Source organism: Periplaneta americana, chromosome 11 (assembly GCF_040183065.1).
Source record: "Periplaneta americana isolate PAMFEO1 chromosome 11, P.americana_PAMFEO1_priV1, whole genome shotgun sequence".
NCBI lineage: Eukaryota > Metazoa > Arthropoda > Insecta > Blattodea > Blattidae > Periplaneta > Periplaneta americana.
The window spans coordinates 30245206-30262922 of record NC_091127.1 but is presented as its reverse complement, the minus strand read 5'-3'; the positions used below and the strand labels follow the sequence as shown (position 1 = coordinate 30262922).

The 17717-nt window shown below is 34.7% G+C and overlaps 1 protein-coding gene across 12 annotated transcripts in view; it reads right to left on the bottom strand.

Annotated features, from left to right (window-relative positions):
- Positions 1–17717, bottom strand: part of Dys (Dystrophin) — a 2834509-nt gene that overhangs the window by 2467417 nt on the left and 349375 nt on the right. Inside the window, exon 1 of one of the 12 annotated variants that reach the window (XM_069839229.1) lies at positions 4077–4499. The exons of the other annotated variants lie outside the window; for them this stretch is intronic. Within the exon in view, the coding sequence (XP_069695330.1) occupies positions 4077–4095 (19 nt within the window). The 5' untranslated portion in view covers positions 4096–4499. Of the gene's footprint in view, positions 1–4076; positions 4500–17717 lie in introns of those variants that run through there. 12 annotated transcript variants of the gene reach the window in all.

Sequence of the window (17717 nt, the reverse complement as noted above, 5' to 3'; positions counted from 1 at the left end):
GCGTCCGGAACTCGGTTGTCTCGTATTACGAAACAGCGGGAGAGACAAACAAGACCAAATATAAAATTACTGCTTATTTAACTCCATGCAGACCTATTTGTGAGCTGCCATAGTGATGATAAGATAATGTAGTACAAGGTGAAGCTCAGTTACGGAGAAACCGTCAGTTAATTTTGAAATTCTGGGTTCAACTGTGGGTAGAAAAATCCTTCTCAAGAAGTTGATATAGGCCTATGGTTTCTAATTACATTAGAACCTCTATTATCCGTGGTAATGAAGGGGGGTGAGCTGAATGGTCAATCGAAAAAATCGGATAATCCGTACGTTAGAAGACTTTCATAAATTAAGTGTTGCATAATGCAGTTTCGTAATTTTCTCCGTGGTCATGTGTTTTAACACATTAGGTAGGGGATCAGAAGTTTTAAGTATAATGGCTCTGTTGGGAAGAGTGGGTGAAGAAAGAATAATGCTGAAACTGATTAGGAAGAAAAAAAGGAATTGTCTGGGTCACTGACAGAGAAGAAACTGCCTACTGAAGGATTCACTGAACGGGAGAAGATTTCGGGGCAGAAGAATATATCAAATAATATACGGCATTAAGATATGTGGATCATATGCGAAGACTAAGATGAAGGCAGAAAATAGGAAAGACTGGAGAATGCTGGGTTTGCAGTGACAGAACACTATGAATGAAAGTCAATGGCGGGTTTCTAAGGGCCAAGGAAACTTCCTGTGATGGATTTCTGTGAAAAGATAGGAAAACTGTAAGTCTCGTGTTATAGATTTAAGTAATTTATACACTTTATCCTTGTTTTTTATTAAATCTCGCACAGTTCTAACTCCAATCTCGTATTCCGATGTGAGATGAATCACAGTTCCTCTTTTCCAAAACCACTCAATTATATGCACATCTCTTCGATACTTGGCACAACATGTATTCTGTTGGAACTTCTGGAAGACGTTTTGCAGAGAAATTAAACAGGTCGCTCGAACAGTAGATCATAATGTGTGAGGACAAAGGCTTGTAATATCACTCTCTATAAGAAGGAAATACGTACTAATGTATTGTACAGTACTCAATATTTTTTCTGCAACAAAAAAGGAGAGAATGACAGACGGATAATCCAACAATCGGTTAATAGGGTGACGGATAATCGGGGTTCTACTGTACAAGTTTTCAATATTTCCGTTAACAGTTACTTTCATGAACTATGTATTATTCCAAAGACATAAATAATACCGGGTGATTCAAAAGTCAGACGACATAGACTGAAGTAAAAGTGCTCCGGCTGGATGGCCTGAGGGAGAAACGAAACTTGATGCCCAATGGGAGAGAAGCAAGTGGTTTCAGGTATAATAAATTCGGGTGGAGTAGCATCATCTGTACTTAATCCATTAATTTTATTACACAGAAGATTAATAAAAATTTGTCTAACCAAAAATATGGATTACCCAACAAATTTAACTTACACAGATTTTAAAGTATTAACTACTGAAGAAATTTATAAATATAGTTTACTAAGTTACTACCACAGAAATCAAATAAAACATAAATCTAGTCGACATTAATATCGTACTCGAAGACAAAAGTCTACTTTCCCATTAATTGAGCCGAAATGTCATACAAGTGCAAGCCTTAAACATGGTGCTAGTTTCGGCCCAAGACTTTATAATAAAATTACAAACCATTTTCCAATTTTGAAAAATTTTAAAATTGAAGCTTTTAAAAAAAGAAATTTATAAAATTATTCATGATAAAGTGTAATTTTTTTACATTCTATTTCTGTCGACTATATTCATGTTTTTATTGAATATCACTGGCTTCTGTCTGATTGTCAATTTATATTAAATGTGTTTTTCTCTCTTTCTCTCTCTCTCTCTCTCTCTCTTTTTGTCGTGTGTTATTTATTGGTTTGGATTAAGTTACTTACTGTATTCAGTAACCTGCCCTTGTGAATTTTATGTTATATTATTGGCTAAGACCACACCGTACACGAGCCTGGCTCTTACGGTAGTGGCTAGAAACATTTTTCTTTTATAATTTTAATTTGTACTCACTAGCTAGCTAATTAAATAAATGAAATAAAATAAAAAATTAACTGTTCTAAACTTGTCCAATATTACGGTCAAATTTAATTTCGAGTTAGAACGACACGATAATCGTGGGCGTAGTACTCAAAACTAACACGTAACAGTCCACACATGTGGAGTAACGGTCAGCGCGTCTGGCTGCGAAACCAGGTGGTTCGATTCCCGGTCGGGACAAGTTACCTGGTTGAGGTTTTTTCCGGGGTTTTCCCTCAACCCAATGTGAGCAAAATGCTGGGTAACTTTCGGTGTTGGACCCCGGACTCATTTCACCGGCATTATCACCATCTCATTCAGACGCTAAATAACCTAAGATGTTGATACAGCGTCGTAAAATAACCTACTAAAAAAAACATGTAACAATATTTAGATCTAAACATTAATTTAAATCCGCTATTACAGAGTTCGGAGTTCGACTTCTGGCAGATATACAGTATAGGCCTAAATGGTAAATCTGAGATTGACAAAAAACGGGAGGTTGTTACGCTGTGGAAGGGAGCGCGTATGAAACGCAAGGCAGACGCTGACAAGCTACCGGCGAATGCCGTGCGAGCCGATGAGTTGAGTCACGCAGTACAATAATCTCCCTGTAGCTGTCAAACACTTTTTCACAAGTTTCACCAGTTACATCAGCTTCTGTGAATGCCACTGGCATAGCTGAGGCGGTAGCGCATTTGCCTCCTGATCCGGAGTTGAACTCGGGCTCGGGTTCGATTCCCACTTGGGCCGATTACCTGGCTTGGTTTTTTCCGAGATTTTCTCCAACAATAGGCGAATGTCAGGTAATCTATGGCGAATCCCCGGCCTCATCTCGCCAAATACCATCTCACTATCACCAAATCTATCGACGCTAAATAACCCAGTAGTTGACACAGCGTCGTTAAATATTCCTTCATGCACTTTGCCTTCCGGCATCATTAACATATCTGTTAAATGTTTCTTGCATCACAATTTCGCTGTCTTATCTTTAACAGGGGACAGTATATACTAGGCCTATAGAATTCATTTATTTACATAGTAGTCATGGTAACAATCTTTCTTTTATTTAGTAGCGCAATATTATTTTGCAAATACTGTTGAATGCCTATTAGAATACTTTTAAGATGCTGATATTTTACAACAAAGAAAAGCAAGAGAAGTTGCAACTAAGGATTATAAAGGCTCTTAGTTCAACCCCAAACTGATCCTGTAAAACTTACATGACTAACAAAGCAGTTGTCTACTGTTACTCCATTATCGTCACATAATTTTACCGTCCCTAAATCGCATATGTTGTTCGAAAGACGTCTAATACTGGATTTGGGTAACATAGTGTCATCGTTTACTTTTTAAGTATATTATTTAAAATGGTTAGGCGCGTTTCGTATATGACATTTTTTTTTATTAATACACACACGCCTAAACTGGGCTCTAACCTTAGAGAAATGCCGCTGCCCCTGTACGGAAGTGCGCCCAAAATGTTTTCGCAGATATCTAGGCCTAGTCGAGATTTCCATTTGCAATAATCTAATCCTAGGGGCTCTGGATTTGAACCCCTACAAATTCTATTTTCTTTGTTATTAACAACGTAACCAAAATGTTTTCGCAGATATGTAGTCGAGGTTTCCATTTGGAATAATCTAATCCCAAGGGCTCTGGATTTGAACCCTTACAAATTCTGTTTTCTTTGTTATTAACAACGTAACCAAGACATTCTCCTCTAAACTTCTGTTTGCGCTATCAGCATTTTATCACTATCATCAGCATCACCCGATCACCTCTAAACACAACATATTGTAATCTATAAAAAAAATTAATGAAGTATTACCTCACGTAATTTTTTTCATTCCAATTCGATATTTTCGGTGCGGTGTACGTTTCGGATATAGTGGTTTTTATAGCAACGAAATAAAATCAATCAAGACTCCTATGGAACATGTTATATGGACTACCGGTATTTGAATTAACAATCTCTGAAGTTCAAGGCTAACTCTTACAGTCTTACTTACCTACGTATCCCGACTCCATCCCAACTATTCGTAGGTATACAATCTGACGATGACTTTCCTTTATCTAGTAGAAACAAGAGATGATGCAGAATGCTGGTTTTATCACACCACAACAAAACAAAGATGAACTAAAAGTTGTATCCACCAGTAAACTAAAACACACTTGCCCGCACGTATATTTAACACAGGAACGGCGTTCCTCAAACTCCTAACAACTGATGAAGCGATGGCTAAACACTATCACAATCAAACACACGCTGTAACCAACTTTCAAGCTATGTTTTGGCGACTAAAAAACACGTATTTACTACACATAACCACAAACATTCCACGTCTTTATGCAACGCTGACACTTGTATGTTGTACGGGACCAGGTTGCCAACTTCGGAGACGCGCAGCCATGACACCACCAAGCCGACCAACTACTGCCGTGCCGTTGTTTTGCCGAGTAGCAAAGCAGTATGCAGCACAGGTTCCGGTTCCCCCTCAGGCCATCCAGCCGGAGCACTTTTACCGACGATGTCACGTGACAAAGAATTCAACTGCACGCCGCCAAACCCATCTCTCTCGCATGACTAGGGCGCTCCAGAATAGAGTTATAAAAACCACTGCAGTAAGTATTCACTAGTTAACATATTAAAGAGTTGCTTTTGTATTCCGTTGCTACGTTACCGTATCTCTAAACGAGTATTCAACCACGATGTACAAGTATTACGAATATTTCATTGCTAGGGTATCATCTAAAACGAAAAATTAGATACTGCTAGATCTCTAAAATATGCCCAGTTTCATTTACGTATTGTTGCTTGGTTACCAATGGTTGGTTATTTAATTATGATGTATCAACTACTGCATGTTATAAGGATGAATGAGGTCAAATTGATGAAGAGGGTTTTTAATAGGAAACTAGAAGGAAAAAGGAATACAGGGCGACCAAAAACAAGATGGATTGATGAAACAGAAGAGAATGTGAAAAGTATTAAAGTTAAGAGGTGGAGAATGAAAGCTGAGGATAGGAAAGAATGGGCTACAGTTTAAAAGGTGGCTAAGGTTCTCAAAGGACCGTAATTCCTAGGGAGAAGTATGGTAAAGGTGCCTAATTCCGTAATAAAATTTCAATAGACTGCCATGGAGTTGTGATCTCTGACTTTTATAATATTTTTTCTGAAGTTTTAAAAGGTGTTCGTTATTTTTGGTTTACAAGACCAATATTTTTATTAAATTATTAAAACTAATGAAAATTATCTTTTTTTTTTTTCAATTATATTTTTCTATTTATATCTAACAGATTCCAGAAGATGTCTTCTTTTCAATTCTATTGACTACCCGCCTTTTGAATAGAAGCACTCGACTGCAGAAGCTTTTGTTCAGTGAAAGGTGGTTGACCAGTAAGTTTTTCTTTCTCTTGTGACCGAACATTTTATATTTGAGGTAAGAATTAATATAGCATTATAAAAATGATATATTTCTGTAGATTAAAGTCAGCTGAATCAATGTGTATGATTATTTAAACATTATGGGCCGTATTCATAGACATTCTTAGCGCGGGCTTCCGATGGATGACCAGGGAACTAACGTTTTTCGTATTCATAAACCAGTGTTAGCGATATGTTATGATATGAATCCCGTACAAGTAACCAGTCGATAGCCGGGGCTACTTTTGCACGCTCGTAGCGCGGGCTAGCGAAATGTCTATGAATAGGACCCTATGAGACAACAACAATGCTACAGGAGCTTTCCCATTTTTTAATTTATTTTCATATTTCTCCTTCCTGGCTCACTCGAACAGTGATGCCAACGCTAAATTGTGAAAATTAATGTTTATGAAAGAAAATATTTCGTGAAAATAATAACAGACATAAGTAATAGAAAATATAAATTATAATTATAATAAAATAATAGGACATATATTTAACTTAATTACTGCTGTTGTTAGTAATATAAATAATGAGAAATAATTGTGTTATAATTCAATTTATTGAAATTTAATTTTGCATTGAATTCAACTTTCAGTTTACTTTGTTTATAATATATTAATACGTAATATGAATTCCTGTAGTTACAAAAGTATATTCTATGAAATTTATCACTTAGGCCCTTTTTATATGTTTTAATGTCTTGCTTAATCCATTTTAAAACAATATACCATGCCTTTAATGTGTTTTCCAAATACACGTTTGTTAATGAGGATTATTTTAGTATCACGGAATTAGGATATCACTCACGGAATTAGGAAACCACTATCACGGAATTTGGATCCCTGTCACGGATTTAGGAGCCACTGTATAACAATGAAGAATCATATATTATATACCAAACTTGTGAAACTGTTGACACTGAATGTTGTAAAAACTGTAGCTAAAGGTCCAAATAACGTCATTTAGGTGTTATTTGAAAATTTTTATTACAATTTTGGCATAAATATGACTTTATTAAATATGTCACGGAATTAAGCAACCTTACGCTATAAATTACTAGACTATTTAACGTCGATGGAATTTTTGGTAGCGAGACGAGGCAAAGGATTCGCCATGGATTATTTGACGTCGCTTTACGGTTGGGGAAAACCTCAGAAAAAACCAACCCAAACGGGAATCGAACCCACGCCCGAACGCAACTACAGAGTCGACACGCAAGCACCTCAACGACTGAGCTACGCCGGTGGCTACATAATTTGTTAAAGAGTGTCAAATTGTCATACAAAGTATGTTCATTCCTACTCATGAATTCATCCAAAAGAAAGAAAAACCTCGCGTGATATTTAACAAGTTCATTTCGCGACTGGAATAATAATGACATAATTAATAAAATAATAGTTATTTATGCAACAAGTGCATAATCTTCATGATTATGGCATGAGTGAATGTTTGTTTGTAGCGAGTGCAACAATTTTCACAAGTGTCATAAGATTATCCACGAGTTGGATACAATACTTTATGGCATCATAGCATTATAAATTGTAGAAAATAAATTACGATATAATTCGGCATCCATAGCTGACAAAGTCTTCATATGTTCGTATCGATTAATTTCACCTGGAATTGGCACTGAATAAAGAGAAATACCTTGTATTACAAACTCTAGTTATACCTTAGGTATCAAATTTTATGTTACAAATGTTCCTTTATTTTGTTAATATAGTTTCTCTGAACCACAGAACTGTTTTATGTGATATTACAAAAGTGATACAAATTGTTAAAGATTGGAGTTCTTTACCAAAATTTACATATAATTTTTTTAAACAATTATCAATATCACCTTTTGAAATTCAAAAAATTATCTCGCAAATTCTTAAAGATTCCCTGCAGATTATATAATTTCATTTATATCACTCAGAAGGCCTTAATTAAAGATATGCTAATTTTAAATAAAATCTTTTATTTATAAGTATGATTTTAAAGTCATCTTCTAAGATTTTATTTTATTTTATAATTGATAATCAGTGGTGCTTAATTATTACATTTTATTTTATAACAATACTCATATTTAATTAATTATTTTTATTTGCTATTAATTTCCGGATCCTCGTGGTCATCCTTAATTAAGGCCGGACGATTTATTTCTCCCTCATAAATAAATAAATTTATGTAAATAAATAAATAAATTTATTTATTTGTTTTATTGCTAGTAAGTTTCAAATGTATACAAGTTAATACAATATAATATAAACTAAGCCACTCCTGAATGAGTAAGAGTGATGCTGAGAAAGGGATTCCAATACGAAGAAAAATAAAATTGTGAGTGAATAAATTTGATTGAAAAATGTTAACTATCTAAGCCCAACTATAAATCTAACACAATTTTTTTTATTAATTTGGAGATTATTAGTAGTTAAAATAATATTAGAATAAAATTTGTTTAATAATCTAGGACCTTGACTCATGCTATGATAAAAAGCTGCATTAGTTTTACATTTTGGTTCAGATAAACGCGGACAATTCATACTTTTAGATCTATATTTATGTATATACCTTTCAGAGTTATTAAGATTTCTGTGAAAATATTTTAACAAAATAAAATAATAAATTTGTTTAATGTTGAAAACTTTGAAATGTTTAAACAATTCAGTTGAGTAATCTATCTGCTTTTTTTTTAAACAAATTTTTAATACTTTTTTCTGTAGTAAAATTAACGTTATCTCCTATCCTGCATTTAATTTCTTGTTACGTGGCGCGCAGAAACGGTAAGCAAGATTTCCAGACGAGTTACATGCATCCCCATCCAAGCGTTCCGGTATTAAGTCACAGCGAATACGTCATTGCTATTACTAGCACGCGTGCCACAATAAGCTGATTACACACGAAAGTGGATGTAGTAACAACCTGTTTATAATGCTAGGGTGATATAAAGATATTAACGCGTACTATTTACTTACATCGTCTCTTATTTCATTTGCATTCATGGAGAAAGAATGAAAATATTTATTCACTAATACGACTAGAGCCATCTAGTGTAAACTACAGATCTCGTATTGTATCTCTGCGGATCAGTGGTTATTAAATTTCAAGTGGCTTATCTTACAACGTGGGCGTCAGCGTACTGAAAAGCATTACAACTTTCCTTCCATCTCTTTGCCTCCCCGCCGCAAATGTGACGTTGCACAGAGGCAGAGATAAAATACGAGATCTGTACTCATTCACGATAGAAACAACAGAATAATGGAAATATTCATTTTTATTCTAAGTAAAATACAATTTAAGATGAAAATTTAATTCAGTAAATGTACAATAATTATTACTGAAGTGTCATTCCGTGGAAGAAAATTTACCAGATATATTTCATGCTGAAATTGATGTTGATTATTTTCTGAGCTAGTTGATCAATAGCTCATGGTGTTCCTCATTCATTTGTGGAAGCAATAATTGCGAACTATCAGCGACAAGATAAAAGTCATCATCATCTTCATCTTCTTTCTTTCTATATTTCTTTCAATATTTAGAGTTTTCGACTATCGAGTCTCTTTTGCGTTCACATTTTCTTGCCGTATCTTCATTAGTCGTCCTCTGTCTTGACGTTTAGGGTGATTGTTTTGAGTTCCCAAATAGTTAAAAGTTTAAACTTGTTCTAAAATTTAGTTCAAAATACTAAAGATGGAGTAGCTTACAGTAGCCTATGTGTGTATAGTTAAATCCGTGAAAGTTCTGCGTCTCAGACCCAAATAAATTTTAAAAATTCTTGAAAATAATGTAACTTCATACACGAAACTAACAAATAAATTTAATTTTGCTAATAATTTCATTTTTTTTTTTTTGTATATAGCGGTACACACAAAAAAGGCCAATGTCATGAATTTTAATTAAAGTACTGTATTAAGAAACGAACAATGTCCTCATTTGCCCTTAAAATTACAGTGACAGAAATTACAAAAGACTACTTCATAAAAATATTGTATTTCCTTAGTTGATTCCTATGAAGAATGAGGAAAGTTAAATAAAACTGATTGTTAAAAAAAAATGACAAAATTATGATCAAACTTCAATCGCTTGTAGCTCAATACCATGTTTTTTGACATTGGCCCTTTTAGAACCAAGCCACACAATTATATATGTGTGTGTATGTATTTATTCAAACTGCAAATGGGTAACTACTTACACTCAATAATGACAATTAATAAAAAACACAATTAATAATAAATACAATAATAATAATAATAATAATAATAATTAATGCTAATAATAGTAATAATAATATTATTATTAGCATTAATTATTATGTTGTTAATAATAATAATAATAATAATAATAATAATAATAAAATAATAATAACGATAGTAGGCTATAATAAAATTAACAAGGAGCATCCTAAATTAAATGAAGCACGGCCACTTAAAATAACATTTAAAGTAAATCTAATTTGTATCTTAATCCTAAGTTCGAACTAAAACCCACGAGTATGATATGTTCATACATGGAGAAATACTTTCAGCACTACACTCATTTCGCTGTGAACTCACTCACTGCACTGATACTACGACACATTTCACTGATACTATCCTGACCTCACTAACACTTCAAAAACTTTTCACTGTCCAAATACTTTGCTCTACCACTAGAAACTATGGGCCGTATTCATAGACATTTTTAGTGCGGGCTTTCGGTGGATTATCAGCGTTTTTCATATTCGTAAACCAGTGTTAGCGATAGGATATGATTTGAATTCTGTACCAGTAACCAGTGGATAGCCGGGGCTAGCTTAGTACGCTCGTAGCGCGTGCTGCGAAATGTCTATGAATACGGCCCTATAAAACTTCACTGATAGAAACACACTTCACTGGCACAACACACTTCACTGAGACAACACACTTCTTCACTGATATAACACTTCAATAACAAAATAACAATTACACCCCTTACATAGTGTGTATAATATACTACAGTCTATTAGTAAAGGCCTTAAGCCTATTTTTAAATACATTTTTGGTTATTGGTAAAGCCTTTAGTAAGTCTGCAGGTAAAGCATTCCAGTCCCTGATAGTTCGATTGAGAAAAGAAAACTTTCCAGTTTGTGCTCTGTTTTACTCAGTGTATCAATTGCCTTTTGAACTTTACTGCAGAAAGCAAAAAAATAATCTTTTTTGTCTTTCATCGTGGGCGAAACCTCTAATAATTGTAATATATCCTCTATTTTTAACCTTAATACTTATTAATTTTTCGCTAATGTAACTAGATCACCAATAAGGCATCACTCATGAGGCAACTAAGCCAGGAGGTAATGGTGTAATATATTATATATACAGAGTGATTCACAAGGAGTTACCGCTACTTTCGGAGCTAAAAAATGTCATATAAACTTGAGTCCTATTCTAAATATTTTCAGAGTTACATTAATTTGAAGTTGCTAAAATACCTTTCTTATTTTGTTTTAAGGATAAAATAATATTATAAATAGAGAAAACACTATTCAGAAGTATCATTTCTTTAATTGTCTAGTAATCTGAAGCTAAAATGTGTTGTTAATTCCATAATTGCTTCGTACAATGTTTTTTTTTTTTTCAATTTTAAACTATAAAATTACATTTTTCTTACGCATTTATTAAAATTGTTACAGATCATGTCATTCTTGTAAACTCTTTAAGACTGTACATTAGGATGCAAAATTGAATTGTAAAGAATCAAGTTGCTGGAAGTCGTGTGATCTGTAACAATTGTTGTGATAAGTGTGTAAGAATAATGTAATTTTTAGTTAAAAATTGGAAGAAGAAAAAAAAATTGTACAAAGCAACTAAGGAATTAACAACATTTTTCAGCTTCAGAAAACTAGCCAATTGAAGAAAGTATACTTCTGAAAAGTTCATTCTCCATTTGTAGCATTCTTTTACCCTTAAAACTATAGAAAAAGGGTATTTTCAACAACTTAAAATAAGCGTATATATTTATTTACAGGTTATTTATCGTTGCTAGATAAACTCTCGCTTGAAAACCACTGAGAATAATTCTTCTACTTGGGGTATACGAAATCTCGAGATCTCCACAACTTGGTATACGTGGAAGTAATACGTGCACGTGGAAGTCGGTTCCCCTTTGTATCTGTGCGGGACGGGGTGCGAGATATATGTCCCCCCACCCTGCACACGTGCCTCCAGACGTCTGCGACTCCCCTGCCGCTGGGACGCTGCAATTGACGCAAACAGCTCTCAGATTTGTATGTGAGATCAGGTCGCTATGTCAACGGGCACGCATGCGCACTCTTGTGACGTCCAAGTTATATACTTCCGATTTTTGAGTTAGCATACTAGACTTTCTTTGTACGTTTGCGGTGTATTACTTACATTTTCATATTATTTATTCAATATTTGTTTATAGGGCTACCTATTTATTTATTTTCTTATTTAGCATTTTATTTACCTTTTCATTTGTACCTTTATTTATCGATACTTATATCGATTATTCGCAATGTTCAAAACATACAGAGGTGAGCCTGCGTGGAGAGAAATAAAAAATAGGTTGCAACCGCCAAATTACTCTTCAAGAAACGACCAATCATATAAATTGAGGGAAAGAAATCAGAGGACGGACACTGGAAAGTTTTCTTTTCTCAATCGTACTATCAGGGACTGGAATGTTTTACCAGCAGACTTACTAAAGGCTTTACCAATAGCCAAATATGTATTTAAAAATAGACTTAAGGACTTTACTAATAGATGGTAATATATTATACACACTATTTAAAGGGTGTAATTGGCATTTTATTACTTGAAATGTTGTATCAGTGTGTATTCTTCACCTGACATATTTAGGAACATTAAATCCAGACATTTCAGATGGGCAGAGCATGTAGCACGTATGGGCGAATCGAGAAATGCTTATAGAGTATTAGTTGGAGGTCGGAGGGAAAAAGACCTTTGGGGAGGCCGAGACGTAGATGGGAGGATAATATTAAAATGGATTTGAGGGAGGTGGGATGTGATAATAGAGACTGGATTAATCTTGCTCAGGATAGGGACCAATGGCGGACTTATGTGAGGGAGGCAATGAACCTCCGGGTTCCTTAAAAGCCAGTAAGTAAGTAAGTAAGTAAGTAAGTAAGTAAGTAAGTAAGTACGTAAGTAAGTAAGTATAATAATAATAATGACAATAATAATAATAATAATGACAATAATAATAATGACAATAATAATAATGACAATAATAATAATGACAATAATAATAATGACAATAATAATAATGACAATAATAATAATAATGAGGTAATAGTAATAATTAAAAAATAACTGAAAGTTACAATAATTTATAAAACAGTTATAGCCTATTACCGGTTGTCTGTTTGGTTGTGAATCTTGGATTCTCACTTACATGAACGGAATAAGGTGCTTAGGAAAATATTTGTGCCTAAGAGGGTTGAAGTTACAGAATAATGGAGAAAGTTACACAACACAGAACTGCATGCACTGTATTCTTCACCTGACATAATTACATAATTAGAAACATTACATCCAGACGTTTGAGATGGACAGAATATGTAGCACATAATATATAACTTAGGTGAATCCAGAAATGCATATAGAATGTTAGTTTGAAGACCTGAGGGAAAAAGACCTTTGGGAAGGCCGAGACGTAGATGGAAGGATAATATTAAATGGATTTGAGAGAGGTGGATAGGCCTATAATGGTAGAGACTATTAATCTTGCTCAGGATAGGAACCGATGGCGGACTTATATGAGGGCGGCAATGAACCTCCGGGTTCCTTAAAGGTCATTTGTAAGTAAGTAGTAATAATTTTAGTAATGCTGCTACTGCTACTACTACTATAGGCTGTTCGTCTTTAATTTGAGGCATTTGTTCACCGATTTCAAGAGTTCGGCAGCTTTATTAATACCGTATTTGTGTATTCATAGACTGTATATTTGTGACGGTCCATATTTAGATCCCGGTGTGACGTCCTTCATTAGACTTCCCGCAAATACTGATAATGGACATGCCATCAATAGCTCTGCAGGGGTGGAATCTATCAGCCTTTATCAGACACGGGCAGGCCGGAGGTTTTGATTGAGCCTACCGTGTCAATCACGTCTGCCACCCGGCGAGATTATGTAGCATTCCAACTGAAATGAGGTTCGGTAGTCAACAGTTTCTCGCCAAAGAGGACATGGCTTTGACTCATGAGATGTTGCTTATGAAAATAATTATCTTGTCGTGAAGCTGAAATATTTTCATAGCATTCGTTTAACGCGTTTTGCAAAATTCTGTGCTTGATCATGTTAGTAACTCATGTTGGGTTGAGGACAACTCGCCACAGAAAATTGGCCACAGAGGCAACTCGCCGCGTAACTGAAATTCGTATCACAGACAATTAGCCACACATTAAAAGTCAAGGCAATACTCAAATTCGCAACAATTTATAATATATTTCTATGGTAACACAAGACAAATCCAGAAGCTGTAAACTAATTCGGAACTATGGCGGAAGAAATTCGCTTCACAAAATCAGGAAGAGGCTCTGGGAAATTAATATATAAAGCACATCCTTCCTTGTATCACGTGCTGGAGCAACTGCAGTTGGAAGTGGAAGAAGTGAACAGATACATAGAGAGATTGGAAGGTGGTCATTCTCCTACCAAAACGAAGCGGAAGTACATCGACATGGACAGACGAACATCACGTATAGTTGAAGAATACCCGGGGTACAAGGCAGAAGACACCGTCATCCGGTACTTGAGATCTGTAGGCCACAACCTAGTAGGACATTTTTGAAGCCAAATTTACATGTATAATCTTTTCGCTGTAAGAAAAATCCTAATGTAAACAATAGCACGTGACTGAAGTGAGGCTTCATTGGCCACTGTTTGGCGCCATAGATTCTCAGTACGTGTTCCCGCCTACTGTTGTACATTCTGTTTCATGTTAAACATTTCCCGTTACTCGTCAAGTAGGCCTAACCTCACTACTATGCATTCATTTGTTTAGGAAACATTTACTTTATAATTACTACAATTAAATTATTTTTAAGTCTTATGTCTTCACAATGGACAGTTGAGGATACAGAAGCCATACTTCAATACTAGCTTATGTGAACAACTACAAGCTCAAGTATCGCCAGCTTGTTACAAGAACAGACTACCTCGGTATTACTGTTGGTATTCATCCGCGTTCATAGTACATAACAAAATATAAAAGTAGCTTTTCTTTTACATAGCGTTTTACACATGAGTGAAGTTAAATGTTTCATCGTATTTAACAACTAGAATTCAATTTTTTATTTTCAAATAATACAAGATTGTGGTTTCCAAATACGAACTATATTTTCCTGCGTCATGTGAGTGTTTCGACTGGGAACCAATCACGGGTACGACAGCAACGTGCTTATGTTTATATTAGGATTTTTCTTACAGTGAAAACAGTATACATAGCAATACTTAGTGGAATTTACAATTATTAATCTCTGTATGCATTCGCACATTATAGAGCTTCTGTAAGTCATTGATTTATCTTTGTACCTCAGTGTGACAAATTGTCTATCTGTAGCAAATTGTCTATTTGTGGCGAATTGTCTATCTGTGGCGAATTGTCCTTATTACCAATTTTCTGTGGCCAATTGTCCGGAACCGAGTTATGTTACGACGCTTTATCAACATCTTAGGTTATTTACCTAGAATTTGCTCATATTGGGTTGAGGGAAAACCCCAGAAAAAACCTCAACCAGGTAACTTGTCCCGACCGGGAATCGAACCCGGGCCACCTGGTTTCGCGGCCAGACGCGCTAGCCGTTACTCCACAGGTGTGGACATCATGTTAGCAATGATAAACATGTTAGCAGTTTATGTCTTTGAACTCTCATTATTTTATAATTTATACGAGGATGAAATCATTTACTGAACACTAAAATAGTGAAACAAAAATTCATTTTCGGCTTTGCACACAAAAGATATTTCTTTCAATAGCAAAAAAACAGAGGTTTGTTGCCGATACTATCGTTATACAGTAAACCCTCGTTAAGACAATCCTCAAGGGACCGAAAAATCGTCTGTTCGTATTAACGCAGTTCGTCTTATCCGAATTCTGACCGATTTTGTTACAATGAATCCACTATCACTCTTTTAGTTCGAAACATTTTCTCATGGTTTGTAGTTAGTAATAATGAATTTCACATTACGTACTTTTGAATCTTTCTGAATACTGTATTAGACGAATATATCATCAATACCCTATGGTTTACGGAAGTCTCCATATCTGGCCTCTTTCCATCTTTTCCTTGGTTGGTCCAAGTTCCTCTTCCGAGTAAGTTATAGGGATTATCCACTTTATAAAAATGAACACTTTTATTACCATAATGAATTTATAAAATTTCATGATGATGTTGATGATTGGCCGATAAGCGGGAATAATTTATAAATAAATATATATTATGAGAGCCGTCTATTTACTTAATTAAGTATAATATAGTGTAGGGTACTATAGTACATTCATTAAGAGATAAACGTTTTCGGCATTGTGTGTAATTATGGATCTAAGATGGTATCATAATGCCGAAAACGTTTATCTTTTAATAAATGTACTATATTACCTAACATTATATTGTACTTAGATAAGCAAATAGAAAGTTCTCATTATATATATATATACACATATATATAATGAATTTAATTTAAATCACTTCTACCACTCACCTCAATTGCCCTCATATTGTTAAAACATTCTAGAACCTCATGGTACTATGACAAAAAAACAATTGCAAAACATTTTCGAATTTCAAAATCTACTCCTTCTACCATATATTGTACGAAATGGAACTATAAAAGTTGGAGATTTATCCTTTGAGGAGGTGGAAAAATTCAAATATCTTGGAGCAACAGTGACAAATATAAATGACACTCGAGAGGAAATTAAACGCAGAATAAATATGGGAAATGCCTGCTATTATTCGGTTGAGAAGCTTTTGTCATCTAGTCTGCTGTCAAAAATCTGAAAGTTAGAATTTATAAAACAGCTATATTATCGGGTGTTCTGTATGGCTGTGAAACTTGGACTCTCACTTTGAGAGAGGAACAGAGATTAAGGGTTTTTGAGAATAAGGTTCTTAGGAAAATATTTGGGGCTAAAAGGGATGAAGTTACAGGAGAATGGAGAAAGTTACACAACGCAGAGCTGCACGCATTGTATACTTCCCCTGACATAATTAGGAACATTAAATCCAGACGTTTGAGATGGACAGGGCATGTAGCACGTATGGGCGAATCCAGAAATGCATATAGAGTGTTAGTTGGGAGGCCAGAGGGGAAAAGACCTTTGGGGAGGCCGAGACGTAGATGGGAAGGTAATATTAAAATGGATTTGAGGGAGGTGGGATATGATGGTAGAGATTGGATTAATCTTGCTTAGGATAGGGACCAATGGCGGGCTTATGTGAGGGCGGCAATGAACCTCCGGGTTCCTTAAAAGCCGGTAAGTAAGTAAGCAAGTAAGTAAGTAAGTAAGTAAGTAAATAAGTAAGTAACTCCTTCTACCATAATAAGGCCCAATTGTATAAAACTCCCTGACTAAAGATCAACTTTGATCGAAGATCGAAAAGTGAACCGAGTTCAGAGACTTCTTCTATTGTATAAAACTTTTCTGCGATCAAATTACCTTGGTTCAAATGCAATCTAAGTTCACGTGAAAAGGATTTGGCAACATGGCATAAACAGGTGAAATACGTGATGCGCGGACCATGTTATACAGGTTTGTTCAGTGTTGCCAATCTAGCGACTTTAACTCTTTTTCAACAACAATTTCTTTTAACTTTTATATTGCTTAAATAGGGATTTAGTGACCTTTTTAGCACCCCATAGTGACAAAATTTAATCTTTCTTTGTTGATAATGAGAAATCTAGCGACTTTACAACTACTTTTTGGCGACTTTCCGTACACTCTGTTGGAGACACTGGTTTTTTGTGCAATCTAAATAATAGCGGACAATAAGAAGAAGGTTGACTGTTCTCTGAGTTGTTATCATGTTATGGTGTTTGATACTGCTAAACATAATAAAGCTTTATAAAACGACAATTTTCGTTTAGTAATACAGTTAATTGAAAATTTATGAATGTACCTATCATATCCATTAATAATTAATGGTTGTTATAAACATAATATAATTATAGGTTAAGGTTATGTTATTTGATACTGCTGAACACGATAGAGCCTTATAAAATATAAAATAGTTTGTGT